We start from the raw sequence: 27,202 nt of genomic DNA, 5'->3' as shown, positions 1-27,202 counted from the left end.
GGGGGGTGCAGTTTGTGAGAGGATTCACCAGAGACAGAAGGTGGAGCAGAACAAGCAGATCCATGAAATACACTGGTGAGGAGAGCAGCAGGCAAGACAGGAGAGGCCTGCCATGCCATGTGGGTCACCTTCCTGGCTGGGGATCGAACTACAGTGTAGTGGCCGCGGACAGCTTCATAGTGCTGCACTTTAACCTGTTGCACCACCAGGGAGGGCCCTATATAAAAGATTTTCTAAAATACTTTGAGTATCTAGAGTACTGCATAGTAGTACCACTTTAGTTTTGCTTTGATTTTGGAAAAGAAAGATTTTGCCTAATTGTATACAATCATATTAAAACAAGTATTCAGATTTAGCAGCTGCTAAAGATGTAGTAGTAAGAAGAGGGGAAAGTAAATTAACATTTCTTGAGCACTTGTTATTTTGTATGTTTTATATACATTATTTAATCTTCACATCTGTCTCGTTCATTAAATTGGCATTATACACAGGAATGAGGCACAGATCGAGGTAACTCAGAGTACAGAGTTAGTGGAAGTACCTTAAATTACTCTTTATAAGGAAATGAAAACTGGGACATATTTTTGATTTTACGTATTGTTTAAGGTATGAAAAAAAATCCTTTTAAAAGTGAACTGTGGGAAATCTGACTTTTAGATGTTCTTCATTTTAAACTGTTGAGATTAACAGCTGGTGACATGAATGGTGTCTAGTCCTGTGAATAGCCAGTTATTATTACTGGTTTAGTTGGTTATTTCCAGTCGTTTTTATCCCCAGACCCATCACTAAAAAGACAGGTTTAAATATTCGACACTGCAAAATGCAAAGATTACCCTCTGCAGAAATAACCTATTGTAGAAGTGTTCTTCCTGTTGACATTTTCTTTAAAATCACTAAACTTTTATTGAACAGAGATCTTTAAATTTAACTACTTTTAACCCTTCTTAGGGTTTTACTTATAAGATTTAACTAGTATGAACTGATGAGCATTTTCTTGATTATATTAGTTAAAATTACCTATTTAATATCCCTTCTTAATTTTTTTTTAATATGCAGGTTTAAAATACAATTTTGTTTTTCCATTTTTTCGGCTTATTCAGAACTGTACCTTGCCCTTTTTATTCTGAACATATGTTCCAAAAGTTCTACTTCATAATGTTTATACTACTTAATCTGTTTAGCACAAAATTATTGCCCAACTTGGGGACTTGGTTGAGTACACATGTTTTAGTATATTAAAGGAAGCTTTTTAAAATCTTTTTCCTCCTCTTTTGTGTTATTTTTTTCCTCAGTGTACTCCTTCAGTATACTTACTTTGGGGGCAGTGAAGTGGGAAGGGGCTGGGGAAACCCTTACATGGTAATGTTTTGTAGCAAACTCAAGTTTGCAATTAGACTTTATTTTTTTGAAAAGTACTAGGTTTTTCTGAAAGTTTGAAAACTATTCTCTTATATAAAAGGATGCAGACGATTATCAGTTATTCTACCTATATATCATACATTACAAGCTCAACTCAAGCTGAATTTGTAAGTTAAATTGTTTAAGTGATATCCTTGCCTCTGTAATTTATTTCGAAAACAGGTCAAGTTCCTTTAAGTTCTGTAAAAATTCAGAATAGAGAATGCATTGGTTGAGAAGGAACGAGCAAAGAAAAAGAAGTCTTCAAAGTAAAGGCTGGAGGAAGTGTCTAACTATCTTAAATATAAATGGACAGTATTTTACTCATCTTATATGTTAATAGTGGGAGTATTCTGGCAAATACTTCTCCCAACGTTGGCCTCCAAAAATTTGGTGTGTATCAGGACTGTAGTTCTGAGAGTCATGGTTCTTTCCGCTGATTTCTTCCATCTCAATAAAAAGAGTACATTCATTTTTATTCACTTTGAAATTTTGATATTTATGAAAGTATTTTTATTTCCTTTTGATAGTCATGATAGTTATTTCTAAAGCTCAATTCTTAAGAAGTTTGGAGTGGCACTTATACACGTCTACTGTTTATGGGTAAAAATGAAAAATAAAAGCATTTATCTCCATGTCGAGTGGGAATACACACTCCCTGTAAGAGGGCATCCATGCTAAACATGGAGAACAGAAAGAAACTAGAATGATTAGCTTAGCTATACTAAGAACATTCTCAGCAAGGACTTCAAAATACGGAACTGAAGTAATGAGAGTCTGGGGATGCGAAAGAATCTTCAAGAGGATCTTGTTAAGCCTTCTACTTTTTTTTTTTTTTTTTTAAAGATTTTTTTTTTTTTTATTTATTCGTACGGAACTGGGGTACAGGCCAGAGATGCGGAGGGTGAGAGGGTTCACCAGAGACAGAGCGGGGAGCAGAACAGGCAGATCTACGAAGTACACTGCTGAGGGGAGCAGCGGGCGGGTCAGGAGAGGTCTGCCACGCCATGTGGTCGCCTCCGGGGCAGGCGGGTATCGAACTCATGCGGAAGTGGCTTTAGTTTCTTAGTGCAGTGCTTTAACCCGCTGCGCCACCAGGGAGGGCCCTAGCCTTCTACTTTTAAATTGGTAAAGTGAGGCACTTTTACTGGCAGAGGTAACAGATAACAAAGTCATATTTTTCTTTCTTCAGTATCTCTCATAGCTTCTGCGTTCTAGGAATGTGTTAATATGTCTAGATTCAGCATCTTTCCTCTTTTAATTCCTCCCAGATCCTGTTATTAGGGGGAGGTATTTTACATGACATATGGAGAGGAACTGAGTGAGAACTAGTTGAAGAACTGTAGCAGTGGGACCTTCTGCCTCTTCTTTATCCCTCCATGGAATATTTCTTCTTTCTGAGTCTTTGCTTTGGGCAATTGTTATTGAAACATTTCGGTCAAGGCTGTAACTTAGGACCAGGAACTGCCAGTGTTTACTTACGAAGAATTGGAGATAGGTGGAAACCCAACAGTTTACTGCACCAAACCAAACAAGAGAAGCACCTGGACCTCTAGGCCCTCGCCTTGACCCAGAATAACCCTGGTTCCTGCCCAACTTCACTATGAACTTTGATTTCAGGCAGTATAACAATTTAATGTCATTTCTCTATTAGATGCCATGCCTATTTCTCCTTAGAAAGAGAGGAAATTTTGCTAGAGGTGGTAGAAGTTAGCTTGAATCGAGACCAATTTATATAATATTTTGCTATCTAACCTTCCGAGCAAGAACCATCTGGTCTTCATTTGCTCGCCAACTTAATCATAACCCATCCACCCACCCTTTGTGCAAGGCTCCATTTTAGGAATTGATTTTCCAGATCTGCTCACACATACAGTTTGAATATTAGTGTCTCCCTTGAGAATTCATCATCTCTTGCCTGGCTCTTGCTATAGCTTGATGATATGGTACTCTCTCCTAAGTAATAGACATGGTACCTAGATTGGATATTGAATGATGGCATTTCCTTTAAATTTGCTTATCTTTTATTCTTCCACTTTCAAGGCTTTGGACCCTGTTCTAGTCTCACCATCTAGGATTTGGACAACTCTAATCTGATCCACAGTTGGGCATTAAACTGGCATTGCCCAAAGGTAGCCTCCTCTTCCCACCCCTAAACACAGTCTCAACATAAGGAATATATGTGCTAATAGCAGCATCAGGAGCCTTTGTGGTTCTGAGTACCAGCAGCATGTATGAGTAAGGTGGGTAGAGTTAATTAAGACTTGATAAATAGAATATAAAAAAGAAAAAGCAAATCATTTGAGAAACAGGTAAGGATGGAAGGATACAAAAAAGAAAATATTTGAGAAGAAAATACTTGCTTTCAGGTGCTGGCAACACTTTTGACTGTTGCTTTATGCTGGTAGTTCTAAAGTTATGATTTGAACCCCCTTGATGATTGTGAATCTGATTCTAAGACATATTCTTTGTCTTAGAGAGTGCCAGGGTTCTGTTTTTCATGGATTGAGAGAAAGACCAGTACTTTGTTTCACTTTTCATTTGAAAAAATAGTCTACATCTTTTCTGGTGGCCATGATCTAAAGAAACTGCTGTTCATTAAATATGAGAAATTGTCTTTAACATCAAAGTGTCAATCCCTCCTGCCTCCACATACCCATAAGACACATATATTCATGTGGATTTAATAACTTCAGGCAGTTAAACTACTTGGCAAATATGAAAATAAAGGTATCTATCTTCAAGTTTAATAGAATAGAGGGGAAACAATAAAATAAATTAAACTGTAAAGTTCTTCAACATCAGTAAGTTTCACACAGCTGCAGGGATAACTTGACGAAAGGACATGTTCAGCCAGATGGCCTGTGCTGGCCTTCTTCCCATTCCTGCAAAAGATATGTTATTCACTCCCAGGGTAGCTCAGGGAAAGAGCTGATTATGGAATTAAAACAACCAATGTCCAATTAACCCCTGTTTTGGTCAATGTTTCCTACACAGTTTGGATAATTGGGATACTTTAGTTGCATCAAGGGAGACAGCTGGTTTATTGGTTAGTTGATGCTCCTGGGAATAAGGAATCTGAAATTTTGTTTTCAGCACTACCCCTACAAACTCTTAAATATGACCTTGGACATCTTATTTATCTTCTTGTGTCATTCGCTTTCCCCATTTGGAAACCAGATACACATGGTGCTCACAGACCATACATGAGGTAGAGGTATTATAAGAAAAAATGAGCTGTTGATAATTGCAAAAGTCATAGATAAAAAGGTGCAGTTTATCATATATAATAAATATTCTGATGCTGTTATTGCATTGAATAGAAGCCTGTTCCACTACAGGGAGATCTATTAGAGATATTAAGCAGGCTCTTCTGGAACCCAGTGGTAGAAGTTGCGTTATGCCCCATCAAAATTGGAAAGTCATTAAGCTATTCCTTGTTTCTTTTCTCTCTCCTTTTGCCTTCTCATCTCTGCTTTCTCTGTGTGCCTACTTTATTCTTTACTGTGGGCACGTTGACTTCTTTGTATACTAGTCTGTGAAATGTGAACTCATCAAAGAAACCCTTAATATGAAAATTTTCAACCTTTTTGAATTGCATATCCAAAGAGAAGTTCCTGATGTGGTCCAGTAGTTGGACCAGGATTTTAAAGACAGTAATTTCGAAGAAAGGAATGATAGGCATCCTATGTACATGAAACTATTTTTTACTTAAATAAACATGTCTTTAAAAATTAAAAAATGAAGTGCTAACAACCTGCGTTATTAAATTATTTCATAGACCAAAGTATTTTTTTTTTAAGTTTTTCAAGACATGTATAGAAAATGTTAAAACAGCCAGCTTTGTGTGCCAGGTATTATACTAAGTGTTTTACATACATACTTCATTTACGCAGAAGTTTGATGAGGTAGATACTTTTATGATTCCTGTCTCACAGCTAAGGAAGCCTAGCCCTGTGACTGAACTACACCCCAAACAACCTCCGCTGAATGGTGGGATCAGTAGTCCAGTGCTTTGTGGTCTTTCTAGTTAAACAAGAACTTTGCACTAAGAAACAAGCTTTTATAGTAGGAGAAGTGAATCAAAGTTCTCAAAGTAATCGCAGAAGTAATCACTTTACCAAATACTTGCAAATTCATTTTTGGTATATAGTCTGTAACAGTTTAATATGATAGAAACTGGAAATCAGAAAACACTAATTTGGTTTTGGATGAACCAATTATTGGCCAATTAGCTAATCACTCAGTGCCTCTGAGTATTAGTATTCTTGTTAAAATCTGAATAAAGACCATACAGTGTTAACCAACCTCAAGAGGAAAAGTAAAATTTCTCTTAATATTTCACTTCAAGAAGAGTATGGTTAAAAATGCCTGGGAAAATCATGGTTTTATTTGACTTTCTACAGAGTGAGTAGTTTGAGAGGGAAAAATAATGAAAGCTTTATGCTACTGCTGCATCATTAAAACATTTGCTCATTTTTCATATAATCAAGGCATATTAGGTCTCATAAACCTTGAGTGAGGAGACATTGATTAAAAGAAACAAAATGATTATTATCAGATTTTGATGAAGCAATATTAAAATATACTCTTAGAAAAACTTTAAAATCTTCTAAAAATATGTGCATTTCTATAATACATAGCTCTTACTCACAAATGCATGCCCAACCCATAGAACTCCCTCCATAGGATGAACTACTTTATTGCTTCTTAATATTGTAATTTTTTTTTTTGTATTCAGGGGAGAAAATATGTCTTGAGTTTGAAAACAACCATTATAAATAGCATTATCAGATCATGCCAAGTCTTCAGGTAATGTAGAATAATAACAGCCCACCCCTGAGACTCCAAGAGGGTGGCTTTCCATGGCCTACTGCCATCTCTGCCGGCCCTGGGCTGCTGGATGACAGAAACAGAGCCTTTGCCCATTAGGAGTTTACCCTGTAGTGAGGGCCAGCAATAAACAGACCAAAAGGTGGTGTTATGATGAAATGATTGAAAGATTTGCTGAGTACCATTTGCTGTGTCCCAAAGATTAAATAACTGGCCTCAGCCTGTGCAGTCAGGGAAAGCTGCCCAGGGAGGGGTGAGTGAGTCTTCCTCAGCAGAGACAGAATAAAAAAAGAGTCCATTCAGTTAGCTTTATTGTAAGCAAATGAGGCATAGATGGTTCAAAAGTGCCTTATGTGATACATTTTCAAGTCTGATAAATTTCATCAAACAATAATGGCAGAATATGTGAGAAGTGGGTGGAAGGGCACTAAAGGAGAATGGTGCCTCTTTATTTTTTATTCTATAGCACATTATTTCTCCCAATAGTATATCTTATTCATATGTAATAAGAATTTAAATATAAAACAAATTATAGAATTTATATAAGTGCTATAATTGAAAGCACAATCAGGACCAAAACAACAGTGCAAACGATAAATTAACAGTAGGAACTACTAAAGTAAGAATTTAAGTAACAAATAGAGTTGAACAAACTACTAAACAGAAAAATACTCAGCATAGTGTGTGTGTGTCACTCCATACACGATACTGTCTCAAAAACAAGTACAGAAAAACGGTTTATGTAATCGAGTTTCTTACAAGTTAGAGGTTTGTTTTTTTGTTTTTGTTTTTTTAATTAAGTGCTAATAGTTGACAGGACTTGCTGTGTTTAAAAATGATGGTATTAAGGGAAAATTATTGTGAAATTCTTCCGGTCCAGTAAGCCAGAAAAGCCCTGAGCTGCCCTTCCAGCTCCTCAAACTCATGGGAGCCTCTTGCCTCAACTACCCCCACCTCATCTGTGTTTCTGTGTGTCAGGTGCTCTAGCAAGTACCATGTGTAAACTGTCCCTCCTGCACGTCCTGAACATGCCTGAGACCTGGACAAGCGGCAAAGCTGGGTCTCAGATTGGCAGTCAGTGGCTGGAGCTATTACTTCAGACATTTGGTTCTTTATAGAGATAAACCCAAAAAATGAACCATTTAAAGTAAATAGCCTAGTGATGATGTACCAGTAGCTTCATCTTACTAGTTGAGGAGCATGTTTTAATGTGATCTGCTAATATTTAGAGAAAATTCTTAGGTTCATATCCTTGTTTTGTTCTTTAAATCCTCTGCAGTGAGACCCTATTAGATATATTGATTTGTTCCCTTACAGATACCATCACTATGTCTATCTGTCCATAGATTGTGTCTCAAGATACTTCTCTACACAGAGTGACTGAAACCTTCCGTCTAGAAAGTTTTGCCAGAATAATATTATAATGTTTACCATTTCTGGAAATCTAATCAAAGTTTACAGTCCATTCATTGCAAAGATATACTTTTATCCAGGCAGCACATCAAGAGAAAATTATTTTCTGGTTGATATGGGATTCCTCTAAATAGATTTCAGTAGAGTATGAGGAGTTCTAATTGTTTAAAAGAGAATATATCACTTGATTTTGTGATCAGAGTTTGATGTACAAATTAGTTTCCATTTTTAGTAAGAAATTTTGATATACCCACAATCTGCCTCATAAAAAGAGGTTCTATTTCAGTAGTATTTAATTTGATAATTGGATATCCATTTTTTCCTTTTTACTCAATGAAAAATTAAGTCTTTGAGATAGCACAGTTCTTGAAATTTCATTCATACCTATTTAATTCATCAAAAGTAATTCTACAAAATAAAACTGATAATTGAGAACATTTGAATATATGTGTATCACAATTTGCATTCTATATCATGTGACAGGAGATTCTTAATTTTACAATGAACATTTTTGTTATAAATTTATTCCAACAGTATTATGCATAATTAAAAGTGATTTTTTTGGTCTGAAAGCTTCAGTAAGAACATTCATCACATCACTCTTGGCTTCATAAATGTAATTTGAGGTAAATTCAATATCTCGTTTCAATAACTGAAACAAAAGGCATTTTCAGATAATTGTCCTCTTCATCTATATATTCCATTAAGAATAATTTTTGTCATAGCTGTTGATAAACACTTTTTCTTCCTCTATGTGTAACTTGGAAGTCATCATGGGAGACTGTGTATATATTTTTAAATGTTCCTGGGTTGAACTATTTTTTAGCAGTTAGATCTGTGTTTCAGGGCGAAATGGCCCGAGAGACTGAGAAATATACAATTAATTTCCATTTAAGCTGGGACAAGTGCTTAAAGGGAGGTCCGGAGGAATATGGTTGATATGGAGTACTGCATGTCAAATTAATTTCACCAATCTCACATGGAAGTGATCAGCTATAACAAATATATATGCAAACACACATCCACATATGTATACATGTTAAAAACTTGTGATTCTGAGACACGCACAAATTCTCTTACTCTGTGATCCAGAACACCATTTTTAGCAGAATGTGCTTTATAAAAACAGTGCATGAAGATCTTGTCTTTAAAGATGGGGAACATTTTTAAAACAGAGTGTACCCTGTGAGTAAATGCAGAGTGTCTGGTAAGTGTACTAAAAACCCCAGGAGCTTTGATCGAATGCCAGCTGTTACATCAGTTCTGTTGGTAATCTTTCTTACTGATCTGTGACCTTGACCTTGTGCTTGTGTCTGTATGTCAAATCTATTTTAGGGATGGGGAGACCATAGTTGAGTTTAATAGGATTTATGCTTAAATCTCAAAAAGAGGTCCAGGTGTTTCTGTGTGTGTCTGTGTTTGTTATAAACACTCAAAACAATCGCAAGAGAAGAAAACATAATTTTACATTATAGTTCATATTTTGATAGAATTAAACGATATTATTTAAAAAATTGAGAGAAAGTATTAATTACTTTGAAAAGCTATTGGAAAAGGTTAGAAATTTTATACTCTGTCCTTTTTTTACTTACGTGCTATTAAAATAATTTGTTAATGATTATCTGGTGTTTTCTCCAAGAAACTATTATTTCTTTGAGAATAGAAGGCAGTGAACTGACATTAATATTAATGCTAATATTCTTTATCATTTAATAATTTTTTCCTGGATTTAAAAAAATATATAGTTAGGCTCAATCTTATGAAGCAGCAGCCTATTTTTCCTATTTTCAAGATAATATGACTCAGCAGCCCAGAAAGATTGCATTTTTGGAATAGAATTGTTTGACAGTTAAGCACTTTCTCTAGCTCCTTTGATTCTGTGAGCATTTTTAACTTAAAATCTCAAACGGTTTCATTTTTAATTTGAGTTAAAGTTAAATTATAATAAATTACAGAACACAAAGTAAAAAGGATAGTGAATTTATTTAATCTGATTCATATATGTAGCCCTTCTGACAATAAATATTTCAGACAAAGAAACACTCCTTTATTTCACTGTATCAATTATAGGGGATATTTGTTTTTGCTGCCAGGATAATTATTTCACCTCTCTCAAGCATTTATCTATGTCATCAGGTATCCTAAATCTTTAATATTGCTTTTATTCAGGTTATAGTCGTTATAAGATAAGCAAACGTTCCAGTTTGAATATAAATTCATATTTAGCTTTTAAATAAACATGTATGAATTTCTGTGACCCTAGTGAAGAGGTGATGAAGATAAATAACTTTTGGGGATTGAGTGAGTAGGGTGGATGGCTTTTTCAAAACCATTTCCTTTCTCCTCGAATTCACTGAAAAGACTATAAAACATATTGATCAGAACTATTTCCACTACTTTATGACAGCATATCATCTTTCTGGTTAAAATTCTTGTCATTTTTATCAGCTATAATTTGACAAATTGCTTGGAATCCTAGAAATAAAATTCCAGACTAAAAGAGGTCCTTAGCTGCATATGTCCTTGTGTTGAATCAGTCAAGAACTAGTGTCTACTAGTGGATCTTTTTTTAATAGGAATTGTGAATGACACTCCTTTCCTCCAGTGGAAGCAGCTGACAGCAAGTTAAAGCTGATGGGCCTGGAAGTTAGGAGCAAATTTGGCCTTGGGCAAAAATATGTAAGTCCTTCAGGTTGCAGGGGAGAACAATCTGCACATCTCTTTTACTCACTCCAGTGTCAGTGACTTATGTTAACCATCTCTGAAGAGTTTTCACAACTAAAATAAGAACCGTGGGGAGGGGACAAGGCCTTATGTCCTAATTTCAACTACTGGGGTGTTCAGTTGAGCAAATGTTTTTAGAGACATTTATTTTCTTGGGATCCATCACGTTTGTCAATCAAACATCTAACTTTGTTAAAGATATTAGTACAATTAGCACCTACCCTATAGATCGTTAACCACTAATCTATTCTCTTTAAGAGGAGAATCACCATTCTGTTTTCTGTAGTGGCTGCACCATTTTACATTCTCACCAGCATCCCTTTTTCTCTACATCCTCGTCAACACTTGTTGTTTCTTCTCTTTTTAATAATCGTAAATTTAATGAGTGTGATGTACTCTCTCATTGTAGTTTCAGGTTAGTGATAGTGAATGTGACTTTGTGTTGACCATCTAGATATATTTCATCTTTGGAGAAATGTCCATTCAGACATCTGTGGCCCATTTTTTTAAATTGGTTGTTTTTGTTGAGTTACGTGAGTTCTGCATATGTTGGATATTAATCCTTGCTGAATATCTGGCATTTAGGTATTTTCTGCCATTCCATGAGCTGTCTTTTCATTTTGATGGTAGTTCTTTTGTTGCATGAGCTGTCTTTTCATTTTGATGGTAGTTCTTTTGTTGTATGAAAATTTTTAACTTTGATTAAGATGACAAGGTGGGAATTTTTAAGTTTCCTATATATTATTTTCATCTTCTTGTTCCCTTGCTATTTGAGTTGAATCCTCAAAGACATTCATGAAGCCAGTGTCCTGGATTATTTCACCTATGTGTTCTTCTATATCCTGAAGGTTTCAGGTCTTACATCTAAGTCTGTAATCTATTTCAAGTTAATTTTCACTTGTGGTGTATGATAGGGCCTAGTTTCATTTTATTGCCTGGAAACAAAATAGAAAGGCTTAAAACAAAATAGAAATACAAAGATAATGTGTGTCCAGCCACTTTTTTCCCCCAGATCTTGAAAGTTTTAATAAGATACGGAAAATAAAAGGCTGCATAGCACCATTGGTTGATGAGATTTTCCATTGTATATCCTCATCTCCTTTGTCATAAATTAGTTGCTCATATATGTTTGGATTTATTTCTGGCCACTTATTTCTGTTCTTCACAGAAAAGCATCTGGTATCTTGCTATTACCATATCTATCCATTGGAAGCTTGTATAAATAGACGGTGCATTATAGAATTTTAGTGACCTTGTTTTCCTTGGTCTTCAAAGTTTTTCCACTTTATCATCTTGAAGATGAATTCATTTATTTTCAGTTATGCCAAATGAAAACTGAAATAATAAGCCAAAAGAAAAATAATGGAAGTGCTTAGAAGGATGGTACAAAAGTGAAATAAATCATTATAATGTCATCTAAACTTTTCTTATTGTATATCTTATTAATACTACTTCAAGATGTGAAAACAAAGTCTGGACAAAGAATATCTTTGTATTTCTATTTTGTTTCAAATTTTTTTCTATTTTGTTTTAAGTTTTATAAGCACAATAGAAAATTCAGTGCTTTTCATTTTCCATCCACAATGCCAAAAAGAAAGTTGGTACAGGAAGATGCTAAGATTAGATGGAAGATTGAGAATGAATGCAAAGAGTCAGATAGTAATACCCTAGGCATAAATGATGATGCCGATAATGGCTGTATCAGCAGCATCTGACTGTCATCATCAGATGACAGTATCCTATGCAAGCATTCTCAAACTCAGGCATCAACAAGTGAACAATATTGGTCCTTCTCCCACACCAGCTTTGATGAGATATAGTTGAACTTACAGCTTTGTAAAATTGAACTTACAACTTTTTTTTAAATTCAAATGAAGATTTAACATGTGTCTATATTTATTGCAAAATAACTGACATAGTAAAGTTAGTTAACACAACCTTTATCTCACAGTTACCATATGGTAAGACAAAAGGGAAATACAGTATTTTCATGCAGTTTGTTGTTTAATGGAAAGGTTTTCAGTATTCCGCATTTTGTGATAAAACCTTGATTGTTCTGTATTGCCAAAAATGATATGTGACACTATTCCCCTTTTATGATCTTCATATACCCAACTTTATTTGAAAAAGTTCATACATGAAAAAATACAGAAAGTAGGTATGGAATAAAAGAAACTGGAAATCAATGAATACACAATTCATTGGATTGGTATTGGTGTCAATAAATAAAAAGAAAAATGTGTTGCTGTCATGGAATGAACAAGAAATTTGTCCTGTCTTCACCCTAATTAACTACCATGTAGCACTTTTATACAAGTATAAATCAAATACAAAACAGAAAAGACCCCGAGTCATGATAAAGCTAGAACTTTTTAGATTTATTTAAAATCAGGAATATTTTAAATATATTTATAGGAATTTCCAATTTCATATGTGACAATCACTAGCTATCAGTATCAAAATTCCCAGTTCATTTCAGATGTGTAGTTCTTCAAGACCTGGAAACAAAGAAATTTGCTAAGTTTAAATTGTATGAAAAATTTTAATAAAGTTCTTTTATAATATTCCATTATTATTTTGTAAATTATTCATAATCATTTATTAATAATTAATAAAATATTAATAAAATGTTCTTTGGATGGTAAATGATGATGCTTGTTTTTCTTGTATAAATGAATAAATTAAAATTATGTATGAAGAGTTGATTTTGATTTTGGATGTTACTTCTAAAATCAAAATTAAGTCACTTCTAAGAATACCACATGTTACACTAAATTTTTTGCTTAAAATTAATATTTCTAAAAATTTTAAGGAACCATCCTATAAACATGACAGCTTGATTGAAACAAACGTTTTCCGTTGAGCTTTTATTTTATCAATTGGGGCTTTTTTCTCCCTTCTAATATATTTATTTTCAGTACTCATTAAATAAATTTTTACTCTGCCTGTTACACCTACCAGGCAAATGTTTTGCATATCAGTATGATCTATTTTAGTTTATAAACTACATGTTCCCAAGCCTGAATTGACACTTTCATTTGTTCTTAGTAATTTTGTTTCTTCTTTTTCTTGTTCCCTCAGTACTTTTACTCTGGTCCCCTCCCCCTTCCCTTTTACTTCCATAAACTCAGTATTTTGGATAATTCTGCTCCCTTTAAATAGAAATTATTTAACAGGTGTATGCTGTATAGAAAAGATTTCTTGCTGTGTTTCTAAAAAATAATGTCAACTGTTTCTAAACAGACATATAGACAACCTATAGTAAAAGAATTGTTGAAGTTAGGAACAAGCCAGAAGATCCACACACTAACCAGTGAATCATTTTTTTTTTTTAATGACATATTCCAGTTCTTAAATACATTGCTTAAGAATCACTAAGGAAGCCTAATTGGGAATTGACATTTAGTTATCTTTAATTGAATGTACTCAGCTATTGTTAAACATCTGGCAACATTCTTAAAGTATATAAAAATCAAGGAAGCAAGCTGGGTTGGTGATTCAAAAATCATGTGGTTGTTTTTCTGCTAAAAGAAAATGAGTCAGGCTAGTACTGAGTAACTTAAATGATTTTTAACCTGAAGAAATCTATTTAGTAGGTGGGGTGATATTTTATATTCTACTCTAATAATCTGGAAATCTCAATGAGCTGTTTTATATCCAGATAAAATGCGTCCTATTTTTTCCCCTAAATTTTCTTCATTAAATTTTGTATTGTAATCATACAAGTACCTGACAAAGTGATAAGAGGAAAAAAGGTTGAAAGAGATTTGATAATAACATGCAATGCCTCCTGTGTACCTGGGAGAGACCCACTCCTAAAATCTTTGCCACAGAAATGAAAAGACAAGACTTGGAATGTAGCGTTATTAATGATTTCTCCCACTTTTGTTATTTAAGGGATAAGAAGTTATCTGAAGAAATTTGGCTCGCTCAGTTCCCTAAAGTGCTTTTAAATAGATGGGTCTGAGTTGTCTCAGAATTCCTACTTTCTTGAGCATTTCGTTTTCTGCCAAAATGGCTGGCAGTAGGTGTTGCCACCGATTGCCTCATGAAGAGCATCTCAGTAACCACAATCTTTGAATTACAGATTCTGAATTACAGATTCACAGCATTTAGAAAATATATTTCTATGAAAAGCTCTTTTGGCTCTCACTGCTTCATATAACTAGGGCTGTATATAAAATTTCTTTTCAAGGAATTAATTTAAAATTACCACCCTGACTTAGAGTTTTCAGGAGGTAATTAATTTTTTTTCCTTGCCCTTTTTTCTGCAGGATGGTTTCATTTTTAAGTGTATTCTGGTGACTGCATTTTCTAAGTGAAAATTAGTCAAAGTAACCTAACCTACTTTTTTATTATGAATTTCATTTAATTTTTTTATATCACATATATTTTAATTCATTTATAATTATTGATACAAAGTCACACAAAAATAGCCTGGTAGAGAGGAGAATATTTTCTATTAGGAACATCCCTGACATCCTAGGACTCTAGGGTTACCTGTTACCTGTCTGCTGCATCTGCTAGGAATGGAACTCACTATAATTTCTACTGAAGGCATGAATAATAATGTAAACACAGACACATGAAACCTGTATAGCTGCTAAAGAATCACTCAGGTCTATTTCTAATAAGTCATGAAAAAACTACAGGTGAATAAGATGGTGATTATATTTTAGTATTTATCACTATGGTGAAGACTGTCATATCTTGCACAGGTCTGCAAAATAATCTTATACTTGTTAGTGCTTCCATTCCTTTAACAACAGGAATTGTACAAATTATTGACAGATGTCTGATGTTTGAAGGATGATTGCAGAAGTGAGTCTGTTCGGTCAGCTCAACCCCACATCTGATTTACCAGTTGAGTTCTTGTCATGCACACTTATTTTCTCTTTCCAATTCCTCTCATAAGTTCCCAGTAATGTAAAGAAACTAAATCTGACTCCTTCATGAAACAATTTTGTATTGTGCTATAAGGGAAGCTTAGCATTCACATGACTTTGCAAAAAATGTGCTTAGGAAAATTCAGAAATGTGGTGGACTTAGAAGACAGTTATATAAGATTGTTTTCTTTAATCCATTTGACATTTTAACAGTATAGATTAATCCATAGGATTTCCAGCAGAGATTTTCAATTACTAGAAGTAGCAATAAATAAATTATGCAAGATATGACTTGTGCATATGAATTTATATTATTGTTTTATATATGTTATATATGTATGTATTATATATACCTAGAAATGTCTAAGTACTGTGTTTTTTTGTTTATCGGTATCATAGTATAATCCTACTTCTGAACCTCCTTAATGTGTTTTATTTTTATTTCTTTAGAGCACTGATATTTGCATTTAATGGGGAACAAAGGATGAAGAAGAAGTGAATATTCACTAAAGAGTGTATCTGCTTACTGCTGCAGACCCGTGTGATAAAATACTCTGCTGCTTCTTGCTTAGGAGTTGGTCAGCCCTCATCAGACTGCATTGGAGTTTGGCTGCCTTTTATCTTTTTCATTGCTGAAAGAAGCCTGGTCGGCATGTAGTATACATCTGTATCTAATTACTATGGAAGGTGATAAACTGACACTCACTTATTAAAGTAACATCTTTCACAGAAAACCATTCTTTAAAGTGAATAGAAGCCAAGCCCTTGTGAACACTTCTATTGAACATGACTCATGGAGAAGAGCTTGGCTCTGATGTGCACCAGGATTCTATTGTTTTAACTTACCTAGAAGGATTACTAATGCATCAGGCAGCAGAGGGATCAGGTACTGACATCGACAAAAAGTCTGCTGGGCATAATGAAGAAGATCAGAACTTTAACATTTCTGCTAACACTTTCCCCACCTGTCAGAATAATGGTCCAGTTCTCAATACACAGACCTATCAGGGATCTGGCATGCTGCATCTCAAAAAAGCCAGGCTACTACAGTCTTCTGAGGACTGGAATGCAGCAAAGCGGAAGAGGCTGTCTGATTCCATCGTAAATTTAAACGTGAAGAAGGAAGCTTTGCTGGCTGGCATGGTTGACAGTGTGCCGAAAGGCAAACAGGATAGTACGTTACTGGCCTCTTTGCTTCAGTCATTCAGCTCTAGGCTGCAGACAGTTGCTCTATCACAACAAATTAGGCAGAGCCTCAAAGAGCAAGGGTATGCCCTCAGTCATGATTCTTTAAAAATGGAGAAAGATCTAAGGTGCTACGGTGTTGCATCAAGTCACTTAAAAACTTTGTTGAAGAAAAGTAAAGCTAAAGATCAAAAACCTGATACCAATCTTCCTGATGTAACTAAAACCCTCATCAGAGATCAGTTTGTGGAGTCACCTCATCACACTGGACAAAGTGGAACAAAGGTCATGAGTGAACCCTTGTCATGTGCTGCGAGATTACAGGCTGTTGCAAGCATGGTAGAAAAAAGGGCTAGTCCTGCCACTTCCCCCAAACCTAGTGTTGCCTGTAGCCAGTTAGCATTACTCCTTTCAAGTGAAGCCCATTTGCAACAGTATTCTCGGGAACATGCTTTAAAAACACAAAATGCAAACCAGGCGGCCAGTGAAAGACTTGCTGCTATGGCCAGATTACAAGAGAACGGCCAGAAGGACATTGGCAGTTTCCAACTCTCAAAAGGAATGTCAAACCATCTTAATGGTCAGGCGAGAACATCAAGTAAACTAATGACTAGCAGAAGTGCAGCTTTTCCAAATCCAATGAGTATTATTCCTTCCTCTCCCAAGAATGCAGGCTACAAGAATTCACTGGAAAGAAACAATATAAAACAAGCTGCTAGTAATAGTTTGCTTTTACATCTTCTTAAAAGCCAGACTATACCTAAACCGATGAACGGGCACCATCACAGTGAGAGAGGAAGCGTCTTTGAAGACAGTAGTACACCTACAACTATTGATGACTATTCAGATAACAATCCTAGTTTTACAGATGATAGCAGTGGTGATGAGAGTTCCTATTCCAACTGTGTCCCCATAGACCTGTCTTGCAAACACAGAATTGAGAAACCAGAACCTGACCAACCTGTTTCTCTGGATAATTTAACCCAATCCTTACTAAATACTTGGGATCCCAAAGTTCCTGATGTTGATGTCAAAGTAGATCAAGATACCTCAAAGAACTCTAAGCTAAATTCACACCAGAAAGTAACACTTCTTCAGTTGCTACTTGGCCATAAAAATGAAGAAAATGTAGAAGGAAACAGCAGCCCTCAGGAAGCCCACAGCGACGTGACAAAGTTCAGTGCACAGAATTACATGCGGACTTCTGTAATCGAAAGCCCCAGTACAAACAGGACTACTCCAGTGAGCACTCCACCCTTACTTGCTTCCACCAAAGCAGAGTCTCCCATCAACCTTTCCCAACACTCTCTGGTCATAAAATGGAATTCCCCGCCATATACCTGCAGCACTCAGTCTGAAAAGCCAACAGCAAATTCCACATCTAAGCACCTCATGGACCTGACAAAGAGCAAAGAATCACCAGGAGAGAAGTCGGTCCAAAATGAAGGTGCACAAAACCCTGCGACTTTCAGTGCCAGTAAACTGTTACAGAATTTAGCACAGTGTGGAATGCAGTCTTCCACGTCAGCAGAAGAACAGAGACACAGTAAACAGCTGCTAGGTGTCAACACAGATAAACCTGTAAGTGTGGTTGACAGGTTAAATAGTCCTCTGTTCACAAATAAAACAAGTGTAGTTGAAGAGAATAAAGCATTCAGTAGTCCAGCAACAGGGCCTGAACCAGGACTTTCTGGTTCTGAGATAGAAAACCTGCTGGAAAGGCGCACTGTCCTCCAGTTGCTCCTGGGCAATCCCAACAAAGGGAAGAGTGAAAAGAAAGAGAAGACTCCTTTAAGGGATGAAAATACTCAGGAACATACAGACAGAGCTTTAAGTGAACAAATATTGATGGTAAAAATAAAATCTGAGCCTTGCGATGACTTACACATTCATAACACAAACGTGCACTTGAGCCACGACGCAAAGGGTGCCCCATTCTTAGGCATGGCTCCTCCCATGCAGAGAAGTGCTGCTGCCTTACCAGCATCCGAGGACTTTAAATCAGAGCCCGCATCACCTCAGGACTTCTCTTTCTCCAAGAATGGCCTACTAAGTAGATTACTGAGGCAAAATCAAGAAAGTTACCTGGCAGATGATCTGGACAGCAGTCACAGAAGTAGCGAACTGATGCTTCTAGAATCAAAGAATCTTTGCATGGTCCCCAAGAAGAGAAAACTTTATGCCGAGCCTTTGGAAAATCCATTCAAAAAGATGAAGAATAACTTAGTAGATGCGTCAAACAGTCACAGCGCTCCGGAGGTACTGTGTGGGTCCTTGCTTAACCAACAAGAGCTACAACTTAGCAGAAATGATCTTGAATTTAAATATCCTGCCACTCACAGTTCAGGCAGCGAAAGTGAGCACAGGAGTTGGGCCAGAGAGAGCAAGAGCTTCAACGTCCTGAAACAGCTGTTGCTCTCGGAAAACTGTGTGAGAGATTTGTCCCAACATAGGAGTAACTCTGTTGTCGACAGTAAAAAGAAAGGACACAAAAATAATGTGACCAATAGCAAGCCTGAATTCAGCATTTCGTCTGTAAATGGACTGACGTACAGCTCCTCGCAGCCCAACAGTTGTGCGGATAACAGGACATTTCCTTATGCAGGAGTTGTTAAAACACCCGTGAGCCCTTCTTTCCCTGAGCCCTTGGGCTGTGTGGGGTCTAGACAGGAATCTGGGCTTCTGAATGGGTGTTCCATGCCCAGTGAGAAGGGACCCATTAAGTGGGTCATCACAGATGTTGACAAGAATGAGTATGAGAAAGACTCTCCAAGACTGACCAAAACTAACCCAATACTGTATTACATGCTCCAGAAAGGAGGTAATTCTGTTACCAGTCGAGAAACACAGGACAAGGACATTTGGAGGGAGCCTCCATCTGCTGACAGCGTCTCACAGGTTACTGTCAAAGAAGAGTTACTTCCTGCTGCAGAAACGAAAGCTTCTTTCTTTAATTTAAGAAGCTCTTATAATAGCCATATGGGAAATAATGCCTCTCGTTCACACAGTACAAATGGAGAAGTTTATGGACTTCTGGGAAACATGCTAACAATAAAAAAGGAATCAGAATAAAATGTACCTGCCATCTAGCTTCGGATCTTTAAAACTAATTAGTATGAACTTGAGATCTGTATAAATAAGAGCATGATTTGATGAAAGCATGGTATAATTGAAACTTTTTTCATTTTGAAAAGTATTGGTTACTGGTGATGTTTAAATCTGCATACTACTTTTGCTTTATGTTAGATGTCATGAGGAAACTACTGAACTAGCAAGTTGTTTAACACTTCTGTATGCATCAGACAGCAACTGTGAGTAGCCTATGAATGAAATTCTTTTATAATCACAAATAATAGGCATAAAAATTAAAGTGTAAATCTCCATCCATAGTGGATTAACACATTTTGCTGCCTTTATGAGGGGACTTTCTTTTGCTTTTCAAAAGTCGGCCTACATAGTACACTTTTTAAAGTCCAAATTGTTGAATTACTCTTTAAAGGATCATTGTTGAATTAAACCCGAGTGCTGATTCACTAATTGTTGTCCAATTCAAAAACAAATTAGAAAAAAAAATATGCTTACGTTTTTCACTTTTGCTAAAAAAAAAAAATTATTTTTAAACTCTTGAAAGGGGTTTTGTGGTTCCCAGTGTGTCTGTCCCACCCTTGTCCTTTTCAATATATATTTCTTTAAACCTTGTACTACTTAGTAAAAATTGATTATACTTGATGGAAGTTTGATAGATCCTTAAAAAATAAAAAAGAAAGATTTCCATTTTTGTATTTTAACTACTTTACTAAATTAATATTCCTCCTTTTACAGAATTAGGAAAGTTAACATTTATCTTCAGGTGGTTTCCTGAATAGTTGAATATTAAGAAGTTTTTTTTTAACAGAAGCAAAATGGCATTTCTTTGGACAATTCTCATCATTTCTTATAAAAATCACTTCTCACCATTTCTGTGGTACCTGTGAGTCGTATGACCAGAGTTTCTTAAAGCTGGACTCAGACCTCCTGCATTAGAACCATCTGGAGCACTTGTTTTAAAATGCTGGTTCCTAGGCAGCATCCCAGATCTACAAGACAAGAATCTCTGCTAAGTGAACCTGGGAATCTTCCATTTACATCTTAACACACTCCCTAGGTGTTTCTTCTGCACACTGAAGCTTGAGAATCATTGCTTATGACTTTTCTCAGAACACAGGACTGTTAAAAAAAAAAAATGCTATTTGATGCCTATATTTTCCCCAGTACAGTCACACCTGAACTCAAAATTTGGGATATTGTGGTTCATATATTACCGTTATATCTTTAGAAATCGGGTTCAGAATACTTTTTACAACAACAACAAAAAAATTGGGTGGAGGGGACAACTTTCATATCTGGCTCAACATCTCAGGAAAATCTGTGATTATTTATGTGTTCTAATGAGTAACATCTACTTAATCAGCCTTAGGGATGGAACAACAGGGCCACTTACCAAACTCAGGTGATTCCAGGATGGTTTAGAAACTTCTCCTGAATACATCCTTAACTTCTATTAAAATCATTGTTCTAAGAACAATGCTGACAAAGATGAAAGCATTTATTTCAAACCCAAGAAAGGCACTAAACTCAGATTGACTAAATAAAAAGTACAAAGGGCACATAAACATGACAGAATTATACACAATCACTCCTTTGGATCTATTATTTTAAAATAGTGATTGAAAGCAAACTTGATGTTGTCTTGGGAGAACTTAATATATTATTGAGCCACATGGGGTTTTGACTTGAAGCAACTCCGTGTTTTTAAGTTCACTTTTTACAATCCAATAGTTCATTCACCAGATAATATTTATGTTTTTAATTGTGAACCAGGTTAGCACCTGACCTATCAAAAGATTGTTATATAATCAGCTATTAATTAGGAGGAACTCTATTTGAAGTTGTTCTACTTGAAGTTGTTTCTAAGATTTTTATATTAAAAAATGGGCGTTATTTCCTAAGATGATCTAAAACCCTAAATGATTATTTTTTTTCTCAAAATGATTTGTAAATAGTTACTGGATATATTATAATTGTCAGGAGTGAATATTATGTTACATCACGGAGAGATGAAGGTGTATGTTTATTCTGAAATGAAAACTCCACTGGCCAGTGAGTGTATTCTGCTTCATCCCATATTGACTCTGGGACAGTCTTATTGTCTACACTATAAATAAGCTTTTAAAGAAGTCCTTTTTTTCTGCCATTGTGAAAGTCTGGAGCCTTAGAGCTATACTAGGAAAATGTTGATATTCCCCGTTTAGTTAGGGGAAAATGGGCTTGTACAAGGGGGTGACATTTAGGTCAGGGAAAAGAACATAAAAAGCCAGCGTTGTTATTGTTTTGTTTCTTTAGTTGTTTGTTGGTTGGTTAGTAACAATTAAAGGAACAAGGATATGAAATACATAAGTTACCTTGATCGCAAAGAATGCTGTTCTGTTTTATTAGAGAATGTCCCTAATTTGACTTCAGGATAATTTTACAGACGAGCAGTGAGAAAGGGCATACATCCATAAATTCACTTTGTTTATGCATATGTAGATACAAGGATGCACATAGACACATTTTCAAGGACTATTTTAGATATCTAGACAATTTCTTCCTAATGAAGTCATTTGTGAAAGGGTACTACAGCTCTCATTGACATCAGTAAGGTAGCATTACCTGTTTATTCTCTGCTGCATCTTACAGAAGAGTAAACTGGTGAGAGTATATATATTTTATATATATATATATATATATATATTATGTGTATATATATATATTGACTTGTTACATGAAGATGTTAAAATCAGTTTTTAAAGGTGATGTAAATAGTGATTTCCTTAATGAAAAATACATATTTTGTATTGTTCTAATGCAACACAAAAGCCTTTCAATCTCTTTGGTTTCTGTATATTCCATGTATAAGTGTAAATATAATCAGACAGGTTTAAAAATTGTGCATGTCTGTATACAGTTGCAAGTCTGGACAAATGTATAGAATAAACCTTTTATTTAAGTTGTGATTACCTGCTGCATGAAAAGTGCATGGGGGACCCTGTGCATCTGTGCATTTGGCAAAATGTCTTAACACGTCAGATCAGATGTTCACCCCAACATGACAGTATTCCATTTCTGGACATGACTTATGTGGTTTAAGCTTTGTGAAAGAATGTGCTTTGAATCCAAGGGTCTTAAAACTTTTTAAAATCAAGTCAACCACTTTTCAACATGGAGTTCACACAGCTACTTTCATGAATTTTTTAAATCCCATTGAAAGCATATTATTACCAGGAGTACAGGCACTAAAATTACCATTCATGGTATGAATTCTGGGGTTTACACAACTAATTTTGATGCGATTCTGCTCAGTAATATAATTTGTCATTTTTATTAGAAATATAATTTCTTCATGTGATGTCATGAAACTGTACATACTACAGTGTGAATTTTTTTGTTTTGTTTTTTAATCTTTTAGTGTTTACTTCCTGCAGTGAATTTGAATAAATGAGCAAAAAAAGAAAAAAAAGAGGAAAAATGTATTGTCTCTGGTTTGAAATGATTTACTTTGTGGATAACCTCTGATTTTTAGGTTTTCTCTAAGCATAAAATATCTGGTCATGAAAAAGCGGTATCTTCAAGGATGCTTCACCTTTTGCAGGAAAGTACAGAGGAGGTGGCTAGCAAGTCAGTGCATATGGAGGTCTTCCTGCCCACTGTCAGTGTTGTAGACAACTGAATAATTGCTATAGAGTTTTAAAGTGGGATAGGGTTTGTACAGTGTTCAACATTAAAGCTGATTTGATACATACTGTTTTAAAGTTGCCACTAGAAGATTTTTATTTCCTTTCAATGGGTGTTGAGTTTATTTTAAAGAAAAGCCTCCAGTCATTTTCAAAAAATCAGTGTGTTTGCACATACATGGGTGTAGAAATATGTAACAATACATGTGTAAGTAATAGCTAGTTGAGAGGGCAAACATACAACCTTTTATTTAGAAAGTGAAAAAGCCTATATCCTTGAACTAAAGGCCTGGGAGTTTTTATTATTTTATAAATATATGATTAATGGCAATGTAGGAGGAAGGTACTTTCCCAAAGATGAGTATTCTCTGACACGGAAATTTCATTTTGCTTTACATCTGGCAGTAAAAAATGTATGGTACCCTTCAGACAGGTTGTAAGTATTGTCTAAAAAACATCCAAGTAGTAGAAATACATGCAGCTGTTCTACATTGTCGAACTGTTGAAAAGTCTCCTCTCACCTTCTGTGTAGATGCTGCCATCAGAATCAGTTTCACAGCTGTGTTTAATGAGGGTGGTGAAAAAGGATGGCGATAAACTGTCAGAGGGATTTATGAGAAGACCACTCCCACTTTGCAACTCTTAACTATTACAGTATCAATAACTTTCATGTGGAGAGTTGTTAATAATCGATCTGATAATGATCATGCAAGCTGTGCATAATTCTATTTCAAGCTTATTGTGGAAATCTCAACAAAGAAATGTTGAATATTTTTCTTACCAGCGGTACCATTAAAGGGACCTATTTGGTTCTGTAGAATAAGTTCTTGTTTGTTTTTTAGGAAAAAAAGGTTTCAAAACCTATGAAATGAATATATTAAATATTCATTTTAAAGAGTGTGAATTTTTGCTTAAATGTAGAGAAGTATCTAATATTAGCAACCTGACAGGTAGAAGCATCTTACCTATTGGCATCACTTAGCATTACTTTACGAATCTCAATATGGTTGCTACAATAGTATTTACAACACTTAAAGATGACATCTTCATAACTAAGTTAAAGATCTATGCCCTGAAAAGTCAGAATTAATGTACTCTATATTTGGTAGCAGAATAACTGGAAATAAAATGCAAATTCCAGACGTGGGGAAGTGCTGCTATACTTAGGATGCCATCTTTTGAGTAGCTAAAAGCCAATAAATAAACTTTGCCATCAGTAACCAAGATTTTAAAACCGTATGACTGCAGTCCATCGGAAGCAGATTTTCAAGCCATTCCAAACCATCGATAACCTTTAACTCAAAGATGTAGATACAAGTTATTTTCGATCTTCTGCCAAACTTCAATGTTAGGCAGGCTAAACTTTGAGAGAAGCTTGTGATACTTTTGGAATGCCCATCTTGCTCCCTTTTTTGCTGATCAACACTCACCTTGAGGATCACAGCTGGAAAAGAAACATCCTAATGTACTTTCTGAAAGCTAGACCAATGGCCACAGATAGTCCGCTTGCAAGTACCTTGACATTAATACTGATGGATGTGAAATGGTAATTTAAGAGTAGAACAGAAGCAGAGGGGAATTTCTTACACTTGGAAAATTAGTTTTCTCCAGAGTGAAAGGATTGCCACCTGGCAGCCATGGTAGCTAACCTTTTCATAGCAAGCTACAAATCCTTGTACGGCTTAGCACCTGGTTGGCTGTGCCAGGTCGCCTTCCTGGGCTTTCTGTGTGCCCCTTGACTCGTGACCTTGCCTGCATTTTCACATTTTCAAGTCATCTGCCATCTAATCTCATTTTTAAAAAAAAATAATAATGTGAATAAATGGAAAGGTCTAATGGCTTTAGTAGACATGTCATGAATTGATCAACATCCCATGCAACCAGCAGAAAGGTTCTGAAAGGGCTTACACAAAATGAAATATTTTTATACTCTGGAAGGGGGTGGCACAAGGTTATTGGTAAAATAAAGTTATTTAAAGCAAAGTCACCTTTTCTTAGGGGAAGACAGCAGGGTCTTACACAGATTACTTCATGTAATATTGACCAGGAAACCAGACTGATTGGTGAAAAATTCCACTTTTGGAAGAGATGGAAACTTGAAGTGATAAATACGTTCCCAGACCACGGGGTCCATTCTCCTGCTATCCAAAATCAAACCCAGGAAGAACGTGTTTGCTTGGTGAGTGTAGTTACAACTAACATCTTGATACAAAGCACCAGGGCAGAAACTGGAATTAGAATTTGACTACTTTGGATCTTTGAGGAAATCTAGGTCCTATGGATATAGAAATTCAAGAAACCAGTGCCACATATTAACTTCAGTTAATACAATTGTCTAACAAAGGTATTCACTTATTAGACTTTTTTTTTTCAATTGTATGTATCTTTTGTATCATTCTTCCTTTTTGTACAATGAAACTCCCACACCAATTCACTCTTGGGTCTCCCTTCAGTTTTGATCCCTCTATTTCCCCCTCCCCTGCAGAATGACTTTGATTTTTAGTTGCCTGTTAATTTTTTAAATTTAGTATAATAATTTTTTTTTTTTTGTCCAGTTCCCTTATTTGATAACTTCGACAGTGGCAACTCCTAAGGCCAAATCAGTATGATTTAAGGGTGGTAGACAAGTAATACGTACTTTCAGTGTCTCGGGAAGTGCTTAATGTAGATATGTTAAACTGACATAAAAGCAGGTTCGTCTCTCATATGCATAGATTGGGCTAATTGTCAAAATTCACAAAGGTAGAGACCTAATGGGCTTTACTAAACTATTCACAAATAGGGAAGCACCTCATTGAAGCACTACTACCAGGTTATACAAAATGGGGGACATTTATAGAGACCATGGATTAAGATAAATGAAGTTTTTTTAGGGTAAAGCTGTCATCCCTCAGAGGCAGGCAAGATTTCTTACCAAACTGATCTGGAAACAATGATTGTTTTATGACTACTTTTTGCAGAAGTTAAAAACTGCAGTGAGATTGCCTGGGTGGGGTCCAGGCATGAACTCCATTCTGGGACTGCTCCTATTTTTTTCTTAACAAAATGAAATATCCTTTTGCTCTGATACCATAAAAATTAATGTAAATATTTTATTTTTTAACTATTTCACTTCATTTGCCAAGAAATATCACATTCCCTGTTCCCAAACCTGAAGAGAGGAAATAACTCTTGGCTGAAATTGTTCTCGCTTTATGTCCAAAAAGCAGTGAAAAACCCTAATATACAGCATATTCAAGATAAATTGATTGGTCTATGGTGGGATGAAATCAGCCCTAATCCCTGGCTATGTAGAACTGATAAGCATGACTCATAATGATTTCTGTCCAGTATAAGGCCTCAGGGAAGAACCAGATGGAAGACTTTGGCTTCAAGACTCTTTTTTTCTAAAGGGGACATTTTTAAGTGGATGTTTATGTAATTAGAGGGACCACAGAGACAGCTAGATTTTAGAAGGAAGGCGAAGGGTGGGGGGGTAGGTGTGGGGGGGCTTCTCTTACATAAGCTGTTCTCTCCTATGAGCAACTCCTTTCTAGCTTCAGTAAACCAAGGCTTCTGACCTTAACTATATTAATATAGCATGGTAAGTATAATCATACATTTATACTTTTGTGAGAAAGTTAATTCTTTTTTATAGCATCCCTTAAGATAAGTTTCTAGACTTACAGAACTGGCATATTAAATTATGGAATCGGAGTGATAAGAACCCTTATAAACTTGTATTATCCTCTCACCCATTCAAAGCAATGTCCTAACTAACACAACATCAAAATATCATGCTGTTTACACTGGTGGCTTTAAAGATCAGCTAACCAAAAGTTGAGCTGATTGAATTAAAGTTGTATTCTCAGATTCACTTTAGCTCCAAATTACAACTGATTGTGTAATCTGAGAAAGCTTTCAAGAAGCCACAAGTCTTTGAATAGTCAAAATGCAACCTTCAAAATGAAAACACTAACCCCAAAAGAAATGCTTACCCCTGTGTCTCAAGGCTATACCCAATAGCCTAGT

General features: G+C 35.6%; 1 protein-coding gene across 3 annotated transcripts in view; it reads left to right on the top strand.

Moving 5' to 3' along the window:
* NRIP1 (nuclear receptor interacting protein 1) overlaps positions 1-21,091 on the top strand; it is an 81,379-nt gene extending 60,288 nt beyond the window's left edge. For all 3 annotated transcript variants that reach the window (XM_012732944.1, XM_004675299.2, XM_012732949.1), the window contains one exon: positions 15,705-21,091. In XM_012732944.1, coding sequence (XP_012588398.1) covers positions 16,041-19,511 — 3,471 coding nt within the window. In that variant the 5' untranslated portion in view covers positions 15,705-16,040 and the 3' untranslated portion in view covers positions 19,512-21,091. The remainder of the gene's footprint in view (positions 1-15,704) is intronic.
* Positions 21,092-27,202: the final 6,111 nt, after the last annotated feature.

This window comes from Condylura cristata, unplaced genomic scaffold, assembly GCF_000260355.1.
Source record: "Condylura cristata isolate star-nosed mole 26May11 unplaced genomic scaffold, ConCri1.0 scaffold00003, whole genome shotgun sequence".
In the NCBI taxonomy this organism is placed as follows: domain Eukaryota; kingdom Metazoa; phylum Chordata; class Mammalia; order Eulipotyphla; family Talpidae; genus Condylura; species Condylura cristata.
Note: the sequence above shows the minus strand (reverse complement) of the source record. Positions and strands in the feature narration are given on the sequence as shown.